Source organism: Eriocheir sinensis, chromosome 34 (assembly GCF_024679095.1).
Source record: "Eriocheir sinensis breed Jianghai 21 chromosome 34, ASM2467909v1, whole genome shotgun sequence".
Lineage (NCBI taxonomy): Eukaryota > Metazoa > Arthropoda > Malacostraca > Decapoda > Varunidae > Eriocheir > Eriocheir sinensis.
Window position 1 is genome coordinate 10,049,594 of NC_066542.1, and position 15,116 is coordinate 10,064,709.

A 15,116-nucleotide genomic window follows, 5' to 3' on the forward strand; every position below is an offset into this window, starting at 1 on the left:
TTTTTTTTTTTTTATTACTCATGTCAATTTATTGGTTTCTTTTTATTTCAGCAAATGATTACTGACGGGAGGGTTCAGATGAGGAAAAATGGATGAAAATAATGAGGTAAGAGCAAAAATAAAACAGTTGTACATGTCATGAAAATAATGTTTTTGTTAATAACTGCATTTTCAGACACAAATTGCTCTATGGTATTAGCGAGATCCTACTGTGTGAGTGCGTGTGTGTGTGTGTGTGTGTATATATATATATATATATATATATATATATATATATATATATATATATATATATATATATATATATATATATATATATATATATATATATATATATATATATTCTAGGATAGCTGACTGATTTAACAACAAAGGCTGATTGGCTTTGATTATTTTGTAGAAACTGTTTACTTAATATAATGATTATTCAAACAATAGCAAACCAAAATTATATTGCTAAGAAACTGAGCACTTTCCTGAGTATTTTTCTTTATATGTAAGAGGTTAAAATAACATGATACTTAATGATCATTTCAACAGTTTGGTAAGATTCCAAAACCCAATGCAACCACTAAAGTCTTTTAAGGTCCCATGACCATTCACATAAACACAAACCAGCACATTTATGCTTCATAGTAATGACCAGTTAGGGTATCATTATATTCTGCTATAATGCTATAAGCATGTATAAAAATTGTTATAAAAATTTAAGAGTACCCCATCACTTACAAAAACAGCCACCAGATAGTGCTAACAAGCAAATGCCTTCTTGCTACACTGTTCCTCAAATTCAGAAATGGTATTCAGAGTTTTTAATAATGTAACAATTTTTTTTTTACCTCACAATCAGTTATAAACACAGCCACATGTATTACATAGCACTTCAGTGAGATAATCCTCTTCTTGCTGTACTCTGCACCAAGCACCAAGAAGATGAGCTTTGCCTCACAAATAGCAAATTTCATTAACAGTACCATATTATAAGGATTAAACTTGAACACAACAACCTTATCTCATTTCTTTCAACAGGCCACAACATTTGACACATTTTTTTCTGTTTGGTTTGACATAACAATGAATGCAAGGGGAAGGAGAGGGATGAAGCCATTAGAAGTACTTGTAGTAGTAGTAGTAGTAGTAGAAGTAGTAGTAGTATCATAGAAGAATCAACAGTAATGGAAGTGGGAGAACTTAAGAGGAGCTAGATGAGCCCTTAAAATATTGCTGAACTAGCTGTTTCTTGTTGACTTTGCCCATGTTGTTGCGAGGTAGGCTCTCCTCGACTTGAATCACTTCAGATGGCACCATATAGTGGGGCATGCGTTCTCTCCCCCACTCCCTCAGTGCTACAGGGTCCAGCTCCTCCTGACCACACCACACCACCACTGCTGCCACCTGGGAAGGGAAGGAAAGTTGTGTTTATTACAAGACAATTTCTAAGCTTGTTACATTTAAGGTTATAAAATGTATTTATTCAGATTTGTTTGGAAAAGCTTTCTTTTGTTCATGGTTTAATCTGATTATACAAGTTAATTTCTGATGTGTTTTGATACACGCAGAGGACGTATGGGGCCGAGAGGATAGTAGAAAAGAGAAAATCAAATCTCGGGGCATTTCACTACTACTACATTTAATATTTACCACCCACCTTTTGGCCCCAAGTGAGGTCAGGCACACCCACTACTGCTACATCCTTAATATCTGGATGGGTTAGGAGCTGCCTCTCCGCATCCAGAGCAGATATCTTGAAGCCTCCGCTCTTAATAATGTCCACTGAGGTTCTTCCCATTATCTTGTAGGATCCTTCTCGGTACACTGCTGTGTCCCCTGGAGGATGGCATCAAATACATTGTAGAGGACTGATTGTCTCTCTGACTACAAGTTTTAATAAACAGAACTGGAAGCAAGAAAGGGAGAAGAACTACTTACATCAAAGGGAGTGAGTTAAAACTAATGTGTTTGACATCAAAGGTTATGTGGCACTGGGGTCAGATAGAGGTAAACAATAAGGTAAAGGAATAAAGATACTGTGATATATGAAAGGATGATATTATGGTACTAGGAAGAAAATAGCATGTTATTATGTAATAAGATTATCAAAGCAAATGGTGTGGCTTCACTAGAGAAGGGAAATATTCTATCTAGGGAGGTTTGGTGTTTCTGCAATGAAAATCCACTTCACTTCTTTCATCATGTGGTGCACATGCAACTAATAATAAAATTCTCATCTCCTAAGATGGAATTTCAAGTATAGACATTGGAGATGTGAAGTGTTCCTCTCTCTTTTATTTCTTCTTTTTTAACAGTAAAGGAAGCAGCTCAAGGGCATAAAAATAACTTGAGAAAAAAAGCTAATCACTGCCCCGATAAAAAAGAGCGTATAGAGGAGTGGCCGAGAGAGGTCACGTCGTAGGCAGGAAGAAATACAGACGAAGGAAAACTGTTCCAGTGTAAGGGATGAAAGAATAAAAATGCTGGTTAACTCTTGCATAAGGGATTTGGACAGTATAGTGTTGAACCCCAGGAGAAATTGAACTGAATCCAAAGGGGAAATAAACTTTTGCTGTGGCCAGAAATCAAACCTCGACCTGTGAGATGGAAGCCAAAAATAACTAAAGTTTTCCCTTCCCAACTGGATTACTTTTGTATGTTTCAGTTTTTAAACTTACCACTAACTCCTTTGTGGAGAACATGAGCTTCCCTGCTCCTGGATAATCCCAACTGACTATCACAGAAGCAGAAAGCTTTCTTCTTTTTTATAAAGTCTGCTTTCCTTTAAATTCTTCTAAGTTTTCCATTTTTTCCCCTCGTTATTTACCTCCCTTTCTTGTTCACACAGCCATTATGTCAACTGAAAATAGCATGTAATATTTGTATACCTGTTCTGAACCATCCATCATAGGTAAACTCAGCAAGAGTAGCCTTTGGTTTGCGCCAGTACTCCTTGAAGACATTAGGGCCACGGACCAACAGCTCGCCAGACTGTGGGCAGAAAAGAAATGAGAAAAGGCAATGATTTCCTACAGCTATAACATCAGCTAAGCTCATACTACCTTAATAAAATATCAAAACCCACGGAGCAAAAGTAACTATGCAACCTAAACCTCGGGCACCAAACAGAACAGTTTATGAGGTGATTTGTCTGCTCTAGTGCCTTGTTTTGATGCTCATGTCACTGCAGTCTTTTACAAGGACACATAGGTCACTTTATGCATAATAAAAGTAGGTAAATACACACACAAGCACTCACATAAATAGGGTGAACTATGTGTGATGCTCAAATGAAAGGGGCTTGACGTACATGAAATGCACTATGTATCTAGACTGCCCTTGTCCAATATCAAGTATGACGAGCTCTCATAGCTTGCAAATTTGTAGTGAATTTGATAAATGAGGCAAGATAACTGACAGTATTGTTTTCGTAATTATTGCCTTGCATTATTTTCTGGTAATGACTAATACTCAGGTATCATAAGCTTTGGGCAGCCTGTCCTGAACTCTTCTATCTCAACTATTTTTTTTCTCCAACCTATGTTCTTGATTGTATTAAACAGCATGTGATACGGAGCAATTCAATCATACTTACTAATCTCTTTCCTCCTGCAAAAATAAGGAAACTTAAACTCACCTCATTCTCACACTCAGGCATGACCTTGGTGCCTGCACTGCTCCCCTCACACAACACCTGGTAGTCCTCTTGGCCTGGGGCGAATTTGGCGATTCGCACATCTACCCCAGGGAGCGGTGTCCCGACAAACCCTGCCAGAACAGGAAACACTCAACAAAGGATAGCAGAATGCCTAACTAGTGTTCTGTGAGTTAATTTTCTTTCTTGTCTGTCTGCATGGCTGCCTTGATAGTTGCTTGATTTTGTTACTCCAGTATTAAAGTAGCTAGCATATATATTGCCATTTAATTTCTCTCACTCTTACCTGGCCGGCGGGTTCCCTTGAGAGGATTAGAGAGAGCCATTCCAATCTCTGTCATGCCATAGCGTTCCAGCAACACGTGGCCTGTCACCTCCTGCCAATTTGTCAATATGGACTCGGGAAGGGCAGCAGACCCACTGATCATCAGCCTTGGTGGAATTTAGATACATAGAATGTCTCAAGGGTATCTACTACTGTTTATCTGTTACTGACTTTATCACTTTTAATATCATTAAAGTTGACCCTTCACATTTGGGTGAGTTAGGGGTGCAGGACTCCCACATAAGTGAAAAATTGTCAATATTCCTAGTGTACCCCTCCACAAATTAATTTATTTATCTATTATTAAAATACTATAATGCACACACAAACACACATGGAAATGAGTAACCCCCTAGATGTGACTAGCAAGTTTGATAGACTTGACATGGATAGCCACATGGCACATGCCCACACAGCAAAGGACATTCTGTGGTTGGAAAGGCAGCTGAAGAGTAAACAACAGAAACTGAATCAGGCAGTGGTGAAAATAAGTCACAATATCAAGGATCTAGAGCCCCCTTTCCCAACCCTGGGGTCGCGACCCCAAGTGTTTTTTGCCAATATGGCGGATGCCCTGGTGAGACTGCACTGCCACCACCTTTGCTAGTACGTCCAGGCCATGTCTTTTCCATTCTGATCGTGTTGTTTTTATTATTATTGATGCGGTAGATTTATTTTGTATATACTAATATATTTTTGTACATACTAAACGGAAACCAACTTCAAAATTTCACAAGCTTACTACACCACTAATTCACTGACGTTTCTTTACATAAATGTTTTTCTGCCACGAAACAACACTAACTTATTCATAGTATTCCTACATTTAACAGCTTTTAGAGCAGGGATTTTTGCTGTAAACTGTAAACAGATCTCAGCAACACCTTTGATTAGCAGTATTAATGGTCTCATAGCTGAACTAAAAATGAGGCTGCTATGGTCATTCCACACTGCGGAAACCCAGGTGGACTGTGATCTGATGAGCCTGACCTGACTAACACCTGACACATGACAGGTATTCGCCATCTTGCAGGCGCCTAGAAATGACAGCTCAGTGGCTTCACACTTCAGGTACTAAGGTAGACTCCACTCTTACTACCTCCATGAGACACACAATACTCACCTTATATTCTGGGTGCACACTGAACGCACATACTCCTTGGTGCGGGAAGTCTTTGCTAGGCTTACATGATACTCCTCCAGCAGCTTTGCATACATGGTGGGCACAGCCATGAACAGACTCACACGAGCTTCCACAGGAGCATCTAATGCCAGCAGATGGCTCCAGACCTCTGCTGGGGAGAAGCCTGGTAGCATCACCACCCTAGAAAACCAGAAAAAGGAAAGTGAAGATGTTAGTGGTTAAGATGAGTGATGCATGGGAATTCTGTCCTCTCAGGGATTCTGTGTTCCTGCCCACAGCTAGCAGTCGGCCCAATTCCTGGTCTGGATTGGTTAAGGTGGGCCTGTAACCCCTTTCTGTAAAGCCCTTAACCCTGCTTGCCTCAGAATAGGAAGTAGAGGTTCAGGTTGAGGCTCTGGCCATGAACCCGGCTCAGTTTTGCTGGGTGGTGTAACCACACTGCAGGCTCCCTTGATGCATTAGCACTGGGCAAGCCAGCCACCAATGATAGTGGTATGTGCCTGTTGCGCCGGTAGGCATCTTCCTGATGGGGCCTGATGGTCGGCCCAAGGCTTCTTCCAGGTGGGGCCTGATGGTCGGCCCAGCCCGTTCTGGCGCAGGCGAGTGTTTATAGTGGCGCCATCTTGCATTGGCTCATGCTGCCCCCCGGAACTCATTCTTGATTCGCTTGGACGGCTTCCTCTAGAGTCCGGGTTGATGGGTGGTCTTCAGGACAGCATGTGGGTAGTTTTAAGCCACTCGGCGGTGACTGAAAAATCCGAGTGGTAGCGTGGGGATTCGAACCCGCGTCGTCCATCACGCAGTGAATGTGGGCCCAGTACGCTACCAGTTCGGCCACCGCCTACCCATGTGTCCATTGGGTGGCTTTCCCAAGTAATTGCAATGAACATCTGGCTGGCTGATCAGTACACAAGTAATGGGTGGTTCTTCATGGATAATTGGTAGCTTTTAAGGCAGAAACTCTATGCTTGCTAGAAACTGTATTCACCTTTCACACAGTGGTGTGGCAGCTTTTGCCGCCAGTCATGAATGTAAGATTGGAACTTTCTAAGCTTTTTCATACTGGGAGGGAGGGAGAACTCAGTGAGCAAAGGGGTTTGTCAGAAAAATCGTACTGAATCAAACATTCTTGGGTCACAACCTTAAAATTTCTTAGAAATGATGTTGGCGGCAGAATTTTGTAAATCTGACTCCACACCCCAGAGCTGAACTAAAGAAAATAGAAGATGGAATGTGAGTGTTGTAAGACTTTTTGTAGTGACTGTAGATAAATGTACATACTCTCATTCCTGAAGATGATCTATTGTGTTCTTCCCTGAGTATATATAGGAAAATCAAGCACATACGATGAGTATTTAAAGGAGCCTTACCTAGCACCAATATAAAGGGGACAGAGGAGTGCATTGACAATCCCATGGGTGTGATGGAGAGGCAGGCAGTGCAGCAGTGTATCACGCTGTGACCACCCCCAGGCTTGGTGAAGGCAGCTCACCTGTGACTGTAGGTTGCTGTGGCTTAGTAACACACCTGTAGGAACACAAAACCCTCAGTGTCACACGTTTGACGGACTAAGGGAAAAAATATACACCTCCTATACATTTTTTTTTACAGCAAAGGAGACAGCTCAAGGGCAACAAAAAGAGTGTATATAGATAGATAGATAAATATTGCAGGATTATAGACATAGGACATATAGATACATAGATAAATATTGCAGGATTTTCTGCATTCTTCACTGCCTATATTAATATGCCATATTAAGTACTTTCATGTATAACTTCTATATATTTTAACAAGCAACTTTAGTATCATTCATCTACCAACTCTATTTTTTTTCTCCTTTAATTTTGAGCACCCTGTAACCAACATTTAACATAAGTTTTTTCCACTTCCCTTATATGTAGTCTGCTTCTTGTGTTGTACAAAAGCATTCAGGATGCCAGCAGAGGAGTATTGAAAGATGGAGGGTAGGTTAGGTAACTTACCCTTTGGGGGACCAGTTGTGCCACTCGTGTAAATAATCATGGCATCACTGAGATCATAGAAGTTTGGGTCTTGGCCATTATATCCTGGCCTTGGGGAGTCCTCTTGATTTGATGGCTTGAAGAAGAAATCCTCCAACACAATGACCTTGAGACATGAAGAAAATATTAATACGTACATTTACAGAATGGTGCAGAATATGCAGCGACTCTCACTTATCTGTATCACGTACTTCAGCCATGACTCTTGTGTGTAAATGAAAAATCTAATCCCTTAAGATACAGATTTAAAAGTCTCGTCAGAAGCAATTTTGCACACCTGGCCTAACTGACTGAATGATTTAACTATCTGATCAACTATGAGAGCACCTGACAGACTGCCTCACCCATGATGCTACCAATACGTATGGATCCCCTACCAGAGATCACTTATGGACTCACCTGCTGACCAGAGAGGATTGGCTTCACCTTGGGGGCATGCTCAGAGGTGGTGATGATGGCTGCTGCCTCACTATCCCTCACAAAGTACTCTAGCTCTGGTGTTGGGTGTTTCGGGTAGAGTGGCACAGCTAGTGGGAGGGGGAAGAAGTGATTCCGTTTATTCAAGGCAACATCAACAAGAGTATCAATATCAGTAGAAGAAGAAAGTTAAGGGCTGTTCCTATTTTCTATCATTAACAGTAGAAAAAATAAGAAAGGTAGAGCTGATACTATTTCATAAAGTAAGAGCAAGTTTTTGCAGTGAGGTGAATGGAGGGGGGCAGCGGCAGCACACCACAAGTAGGGGGAAGGAGAAAGGGTGGGTCTCGTTTCTGTACACAAAGTTGATTCCCAATGTAAATTGCTCCAAGGACTGTAGAGTATGCACCATATGTGTAAAAATTAACCATTAAATTAGGAATAACTATTATATCTAACTATATATACTTTAGAATTAATGTTAATACATTAAAGAACAAAACAGCTTAACCTCCCATTTGCACTGACACTTTATATTCTAAAAACCTTGAAATGTACACAATGATACAGTGTTAAGAAACTACAAGAGGCCAGGTGGCCTACACATGGTAGCTCCCTCAAAAAATATAGATACGTCACACAGTGCACAAATAAGAAATTACATTTCAAACTGTGTATCAAGGAGTTTGAAGAATGTTAAAGTAACTCTACCTTTAAGTCATCTGTGCAGCAGCCATGTTGCCTAATGTACCCTCCAAACTACAAATTCTGTGCCCTTGAATCCCGGCTCAGCCCCATAACCTCTGAAAGCTTGAGAGACGCACCGATGTGGCCTGCCATCCAGGTGGCCCACTGGGCGATGACATAAGACACATCATTTGGACAGAGGAAGGCAATGCGCTGCTGCACTGCGTCCTCCCCAAGAATGTTCTGGATAAGGCCTGCCAGGTGTCCGCTGCAGCAAGGTGAAAACACTTATAGGGGATCACAGTAATAATTCTAAGGATATCCACATTATCATAACTTTTCATAGAGTTCAACAACTGACACAAAGGCTAAAAAAAGGCCCATGTTTGTGTCAACAAGAAACATTATGGGCATCATCACTGAGCCCTATGGGACCCTACTTGTTACTTCCTTTAACCCTGACAACTTGTTCTTCATTACTGTCCTTTTCTGTTAGTTTATTAAGAAGTCCCTTGTCTACCCTCCCTGTATGTTCCAACTTTCACATTATTTTTATGTGGTGCCTAATCAAAGTTTTTTTCCAAGTCTAGGTACACATCCACCCATCCATCTTTCCTGTAGTACATCAACCATCTTGAGTAGAAACTCGACAGACTAAAGACACACGATCTTCAACTTTTGATTCCAAACTGACTTTAAAAATGCCCATCACCACATTTATTGTCCATTTGTCTTTTAAATTTTCTTGCTTATTTTTTAGACCATTAGATATAAATAAATAGATAAAGCTAGATAACCATTCAGGCATTCAGCTACACAACTACAAATGGTGACAAATAGACTGATATGAACTGAAATAATAATTGAAATATACACACTGCCAGGGAGTCAGCACCAGATACCTTAATCTGAAGATGTGTCCGTAAGTGTGTTCGCCATGCTGGTCACTGAGGGCAATATTATCACTGTGCTGCTCTGCACGATGAAACACTGGCAGGATGGAGCCAGTGCTGGTGGTGGAAGTGGAAGACAGGGACTGCCTGAGCCACCTGAAGGAAGGCTGGCTGCATGGTGAGCTCCAGAAATGGCGAGGGCAATGGGCAAGTTGCACATTTCTCACAAATACTCTTAACATTTTCTCAGTGGCCCGAGAAGAAAGCCAGCAGCCCTTCACACAGCCAACTGCCTCTTTCCCTCAATGACCCTCAAGATCTTAGGACATACAGGGAAACAGAGCTCACAACACCATAGTTCACAACCTTCAGAATTTTTCATGAAGTCAAAGGTCATTAGTTTTCAGGGTCACTCAATATTCCCCTTCTGAAATTGAACAAAGATATGATTCAGTAAGTTTTCATTTTGAGACACCTGTGTATGTAATTATAATCAAATATCTTGCATGATAGTCAGGTCAGCATGATTTTCAATAATGACAAAAAAAGGCCAACAATTTCACAGGTGGATATAACAATACAAACAGTCCCCCTCTTATGAAAACCTATCTTATAAATACTGCTGAGTAATAGTGACCAATAATATCCTTCACTGATTGTGTTAATTTCATTTAGAAATGCATTTTCATTTAGAGATCCAGTCGTGTTGTAACCTAATAGCCCAACTTTTCCCTAAGTAGCTATCTGTTTACCCTTTGATTTCAACTCTGCCCAGAGGTGTAATTTAAGAATTCCAAAAGAAAATGCAGGCTTTGATTCAGGTTCATGGATTTATCACCAATTTGACAGTCCTTTCAGGAATATCCCATGATTCTGCATTGACACTTTTGCCAATGGCATCAATATCGCTTCTTCGTCACTCTTCCAGATCTTTGTCCTTTATGCACAGGCTTTGACAATGCCATATACTCGTGCTGAGAGGGTCCATAACACTGTGGGCCAAGAAACGTTTCTGTAGTTGATGAGACCCACAACCGTTCTGCACTATGCTAACAAGGTACGAGAAATTTTCCAGGATTTCAATGTCCTGCCCACATCATGAACAGCCAGTACTTTTTCATCCAGTAAACCTCTGAACACCTGTGCCTTGGTCTTGGCTCAGGGAAGTCCTTGTGCAGTGCCTAGAGAGCCACTGCCAGAATCTCCATTTTTCAAATGGAAAATCTGGTGTGCATATTTTACCTATTCATTGACTATTCAGGATGGTTGGAGGTTCCCTGAACACATTTCAAGGGTAAGAGGGAAAATAGATTGTTTGGTTCAGGAAATATTGCTTAGTACAATTACTTCATCTCATCCAATTGTGAGTTAATGGAAAACAAAATCTGCCCGACATCAGATTCTATGGGGCACAATGTCGGTAATTGTGGAGATTGACTCCATGCCTCCCAAAATACAATATTACACCTCCACATTATAGTTAAGGGACGAGATACATGTTCCTCAACCATAATATGAAGGCACAAGTACGGTACTTAAAAGTAAAGAAAAAGGCCTAATCCCCTTCCCCTAACGATCTTGGGGGACCCGTGGGAAAATATTTTTTTGGGTGGGGGGGAGCATATTTAAATTACTCCAACTGAACTTTACATAACCTAACCTCTAATGGGGGGGGGGGGGGGCTCGACCCCCCCTTCCTAACCAGGGGGGGTGGACCCCCCCTCACATGCATGATGTGTGTAAAACTAGAGAAGTACAACAGTATGTGAGACCTTGGAAAGGTTGTTATTCTCGTGGGGGCAATATTGGAGGCGCGTAGTGAATCTCCATATTTACCACAATGTCCAGGAAGATTAGCACAGCTGCTTTGGGTATGGGGCTATGGGTCTAGATGAAATTATTGGCACCAGGAAGTTGAGGAGGACAAGGTGAAATTACTGGTTCCAGGAGGTTGAGGAGGACAAAATCTTTTTGCTTAAAAGTAGAGCAAATAATGAAATTATTCTACTGCCGCCTGGAAATAAAAGCTAGGCTGCAGCAAGTCATACTATACTGAACAAGGACAGGATGCTGCCAGGGAACAGATAGAATGCATGGCACGGATTGACCCTTTCAAACCGACAGAGTACAGATTTAGGCGTTTTTTTATTTATTTCCTGGAACCCATTACAAGTGGCACACGGGTGAGGCCGAGACGCAAGCACTCCCACAAATGCACTTCTGGACCCACTGACCTCGAGCGTTTCCCAGACGTTACATAACAGGCTTTTCTCTTAGATCTCTCTCAGGAGGGCGAATAACTTCACTAACCAGCTGAACTTAAGCGAATATATACAGTCCTCCTGACTATATAAGTCCTCCAGGTTTGATAATGTCACCTGCTTCAGAACATAGGAGAAAAGGGCGATAGGCAACAGCGGCCCTCCGGCGGCGTCCACGTGTTGTTGTTGTTGTTGTTGACAGTAATCAGCTGACTCGGCCCCTCTTTCTCTCTCTCTCTCTCTCTCTCTCTCTCTCTTTTACATGTGGCCTATAGCGCCGGTAGGCTTATCCGTAGGGACTTGATGGTCTGCCCGAGCCCGTCATGGCGCAGGCAATTGTTTATAGTGGCGCCATTATTATTGGCTCATGCTGCCCCCCGGAGTTCATTCTTGTATACTTCACATGACCTTAATTCCCAAACCCTTTTCCTTCCCTCCTCCTCTTCCTCCTCCCACCTTCCTAGTGGTCCAGTGTAACACGATTGACTCCTATGAAAACAAGCTCGACCGACACTTCCTCCAACTCAATATTAACTAGAGTAGAAAATTCAAAAGTTTTAGAGCAATCCGATTGATGTAGAATCACTTCGGTTTAATTAAGGACAGATCACCTAGTCTGGACCATGGGGTCTGTGTGATCGGAATCTCTATGTAAATCTATGTAAATCCTCCTTCCAACATAGCCTATCACCAAAGCAAACATTTCCACTATCCATTCCTCCTCCTCCTCCTCCTTCTCTCTCTCTGTGTTATTATGTCAAGCTATTGGAACACACTATAATAAAATACTTAATTCATATTAGTTGAGAGTGTAACGAGAATTAAAAGTATTAGAAGTAGATTAACTCAGGGCTATTAGAAGTAGATTTAATGTAACGTAGAAGTAGATTAAGGGCTATCAAAAGTATAGATTGAGAGAAGTATCACGATAGAAATAGACTAGACTATAAAAAATAAAATAGTGTACCAGCTATAAGTAGATATATGGAGTCCTTTATATATTACGGTAGAGGTAGATTGAGGAGATAGAGGAGTATTACGTACGGTAGAAGTGGACTATCTGAGTGTACCGAGAAATAGAAGAGTTGCTAAAGGAGTATTAGGGTAGAAGTAGACTATATATCTGAGTGTACCGATAAATAAATGAGTTGATAGAGGAGTATTAGGGTAGAAGTAGACTATATCTGAGTGTACGGAGATATAGAAGAGTTGATGAGTATTGCGGTAGAAGTAAACTATATTGATCTGAGTGTACCGAGAAATAAAAGAGTTGATAGAGGAGTATTAGGGTAGAAGTAGACTATATATCTGAGTGTACCAAGAAATAAAAGAGTTGATAGAGGAGTATTAGGGTAGAAGTAGACTATATCTGAGTGTACCGAGAAATAAAAGAGTTGATAGAGGAGTATTAGGGTAGAAGTAGACTATATAATATCTGAGTGTACCGAGAAATAAAAGAGTTGATAGAGGAGTATTAGGGTAGAAGTAGACTATATCTGAGTGTACCGCGAAATAAAAGAGTTGACAGAGGAGTATTAGGGTAGAAGTAGACTATATAATATCTGAGTGTACCGAGAAATAAAAGTTGTAAAGATAGAGGAGTAAAAGTAGACTATCTGAGTGTACTATCGAGAATTAAGAGTTGATAGAGAAGTATTACGGTAAAAGTAGACTATCTGAGTGTACTGAAAATTAAAAGCAGTGTTACAAGTTGACTGAATGCACCGAGCTTGTCAAACTGTCAAGGCCAATCAGCTGACCCGTGCGGTTAGGTGGGTATTCCTTGTTTTGTTGTGGACTATATTCAGTCGTAAGGTAATAACAGAAGGCATTCGTTTGGAGGATGATATTAAGTACATTTTGGTGTGTTCCAGTGCCACAAGGACCTCTGGATCAAGCCTCTACCTGCTTTGGAGTGCGGGCCCGGGGTTGATGCGCCATTGAGGGTTGGCCTGATCAAGTGTTTGGCTACTTGCTCCACCCCAGCCTCAGCTCACGGTACTTGTCCACACTATTCCACTTATTCTTACATTTTCTTCAGAATTTTCACTAAACTGTTACTAATTTTAAGGTATTATTTCGTTAAAGGTCACTCCAAAGATGTGAATATTCTGTACCCTGCTTTGCTTACTTACCACTACCCTGTGATGCCTGGTGTGTATGATACTCCTCGCAAAGTGAAATGAAATAAATTATTATAGCATAGTGATGGCGCGTCATGCGTGGCAGTCTTTACTGTCATCTCCCAATGATTGATGACTGGCAATGCCGCAGCAAGGATTTTGTCACTGGCACAGGAGCCCTGCACATTATTATCCAGATCCAGAACCAGTAATTATGTACGTGCTCATTTCTAGGTTAGGTTAGGTCACTGAATGTACTATAATGTCTTTCTAAGGAGGATGTTATTTTATATCTGCGTAAGGTTAGGCTAGGTTAGGTTGGATTATATAATTGTGTGGCGACAAGAATGAAGTTATTTTTTCAGCAATAGATTATTGTTTCATATAGGTTAGGTTAGATTAGGGATCAATTGAACAATTGCCCCCCCAGACCGCTCTGGTGGGGCGATTCTTCAGTTGGGCAGAGTTGGGGGGGCAATTCTTCAGTTGATGACAGGACTACAGCGGGCGGCCAAAACCTCACCGGTAGATCAAACATCAGGGGATCAAAGCCTCAGCAGTTGACCTGACCTTACCTTAACACCTCAACGGTGGACCTGACATCAGAGGATCAAAACCTCACCCTAACATTTTTGACTAATCTGACACAACTTGTGATCAGTTTTAGCACCATTGGGTTCATATATTCTGTCTATTGTTCGACATGTTCCGTGACACATTCAAGCCTGTCGTGCTCCCTCTGCTGACCGAGGATCCTTTACCTGTGATCAGTTGGCTTAAACAACATGCCAGTGCATCTGAAAATCAGTGTATTCATTTTTCCACTCAATTCCCTATGTGAAAAATGCAAAAAATAAAGTGCTCCACATATGCTGTGTATTCTCACACCCATTTAGTATACATTTACATAACAATAAAACTATTAGTTATAAATAATGCAATATATAAAATATAAGATTATGCATAATAAATGGCATAAACCAAATATAATGTATAATTTCCGATATTTCTAGTTGGGGTGGAGATTCTTCAGTTGAGCAGAGTTGGTGGGGCGAATCTTCAATTGGGAACTCTGGGGGGGCGATTCTTCAATTGATCCTAGATTAGTTTATGTACTATTATGCAGCAACGCTTCATGAAGCCCCCCTTTATCTGCCTTCAGCAGGCAGATGTGCAGCAGCCTGTGCCATGACTGTCCTTAGGGCTCATGCCACCCGCCCATCTTCCTCCCACTTGTCCTCATGTTCTTCTGCCAGTGATTAGTATAAGCACCACAATAAATTTATACATTTTAGCATCTCCCAGAACAAAACTGTTTTATTTCTGATAGACTTTGATGTGTTGTCTGTAGACTAGTTACCATTTCTTGTAAATTGTCATTCCTACTGTGGGGGTTGGGTGGGTGGTAAAAAAAAATACAATTTGCGAGGGGAAAGATTATGATATCCATAAAAAAGTACTGGATCAAAATATGTCAGAAATAGCAGTCTCATCTTCAAAATCTTTGAGTGATCTCTAATGAACTTTTACCTTTTTTAATAGTTATGATAAAAACAAAAAATTATTATTTATTACTGAGGTTACACAACAAAGAAT

The 15,116-nt window shown here is 40.9% G+C and overlaps 3 protein-coding genes across 9 annotated transcripts in view; 2 read left to right on the forward strand and 1 right to left on the reverse strand.

Moving 5' to 3' along the window:
* Window positions 1–134, forward strand: part of LOC127007039 (uncharacterized) — a 37,908-nt gene extending 37,774 nt beyond the window's left edge. Inside the window, exon 10 of the mRNA XM_050877545.1 lies at window positions 52–134. Within this exon, the coding sequence (XP_050733502.1) occupies window positions 52–96 (45 nt within the window). The 3' untranslated portion in view covers window positions 97–134. The remainder of the gene's footprint in view (window positions 1–51) is intronic.
* On the reverse strand, window positions 1–11,666 carry LOC127007043 (malonate--CoA ligase ACSF3, mitochondrial-like). Of its 6 annotated transcripts, none has more exons than XM_050877550.1 (12): window positions 11,515–11,666; window positions 9,146–9,563; window positions 8,381–8,511; window positions 7,539–7,666; window positions 7,101–7,245; window positions 6,486–6,642; window positions 5,095–5,295; window positions 3,933–4,078; window positions 3,629–3,759; window positions 2,880–2,982; window positions 1,649–1,827; window positions 1–1,395 (listed from the first exon to the last, which is right to left on the reverse strand). In XM_050877550.1, the coding sequence occupies exons 2-12, from the start codon at window positions 9,376–9,378 to the stop codon at window positions 1,192–1,194; spliced, it is 1,758 nt and encodes a 585-aa protein (XP_050733507.1). In that variant the 5' UTR covers window positions 9,379–9,563; window positions 11,515–11,666; the 3' UTR covers window positions 1–1,191. The 6 variants fall into 6 exon arrangements, with proteins under 6 accessions (XP_050733507.1, XP_050733509.1, XP_050733513.1 ...); XM_050877552.1 differs by having other exon boundaries at window positions 11,447–11,599; XM_050877556.1 differs by lacking the exon at window positions 11,515–11,666 and adding an exon at window positions 11,371–11,503.
* Window positions 3,800–15,116, forward strand: part of LOC127007044 (tRNA-dihydrouridine(20) synthase [NAD(P)+]-like) — a 26,748-nt gene continuing 15,431 nt past the window's right edge. The window contains exons 1-2 of one of the 2 annotated variants that reach the window (XM_050877558.1): window positions 3,800–3,814; window positions 13,272–13,395. The gene's annotated coding sequence lies outside the window, so the exon portion shown is untranslated. Of the gene's footprint in view, window positions 3,815–13,008; window positions 13,170–13,271; window positions 13,396–15,116 lie in introns of those variants that run through there. The other variant, XM_050877557.1, reaches the window with a different exon arrangement.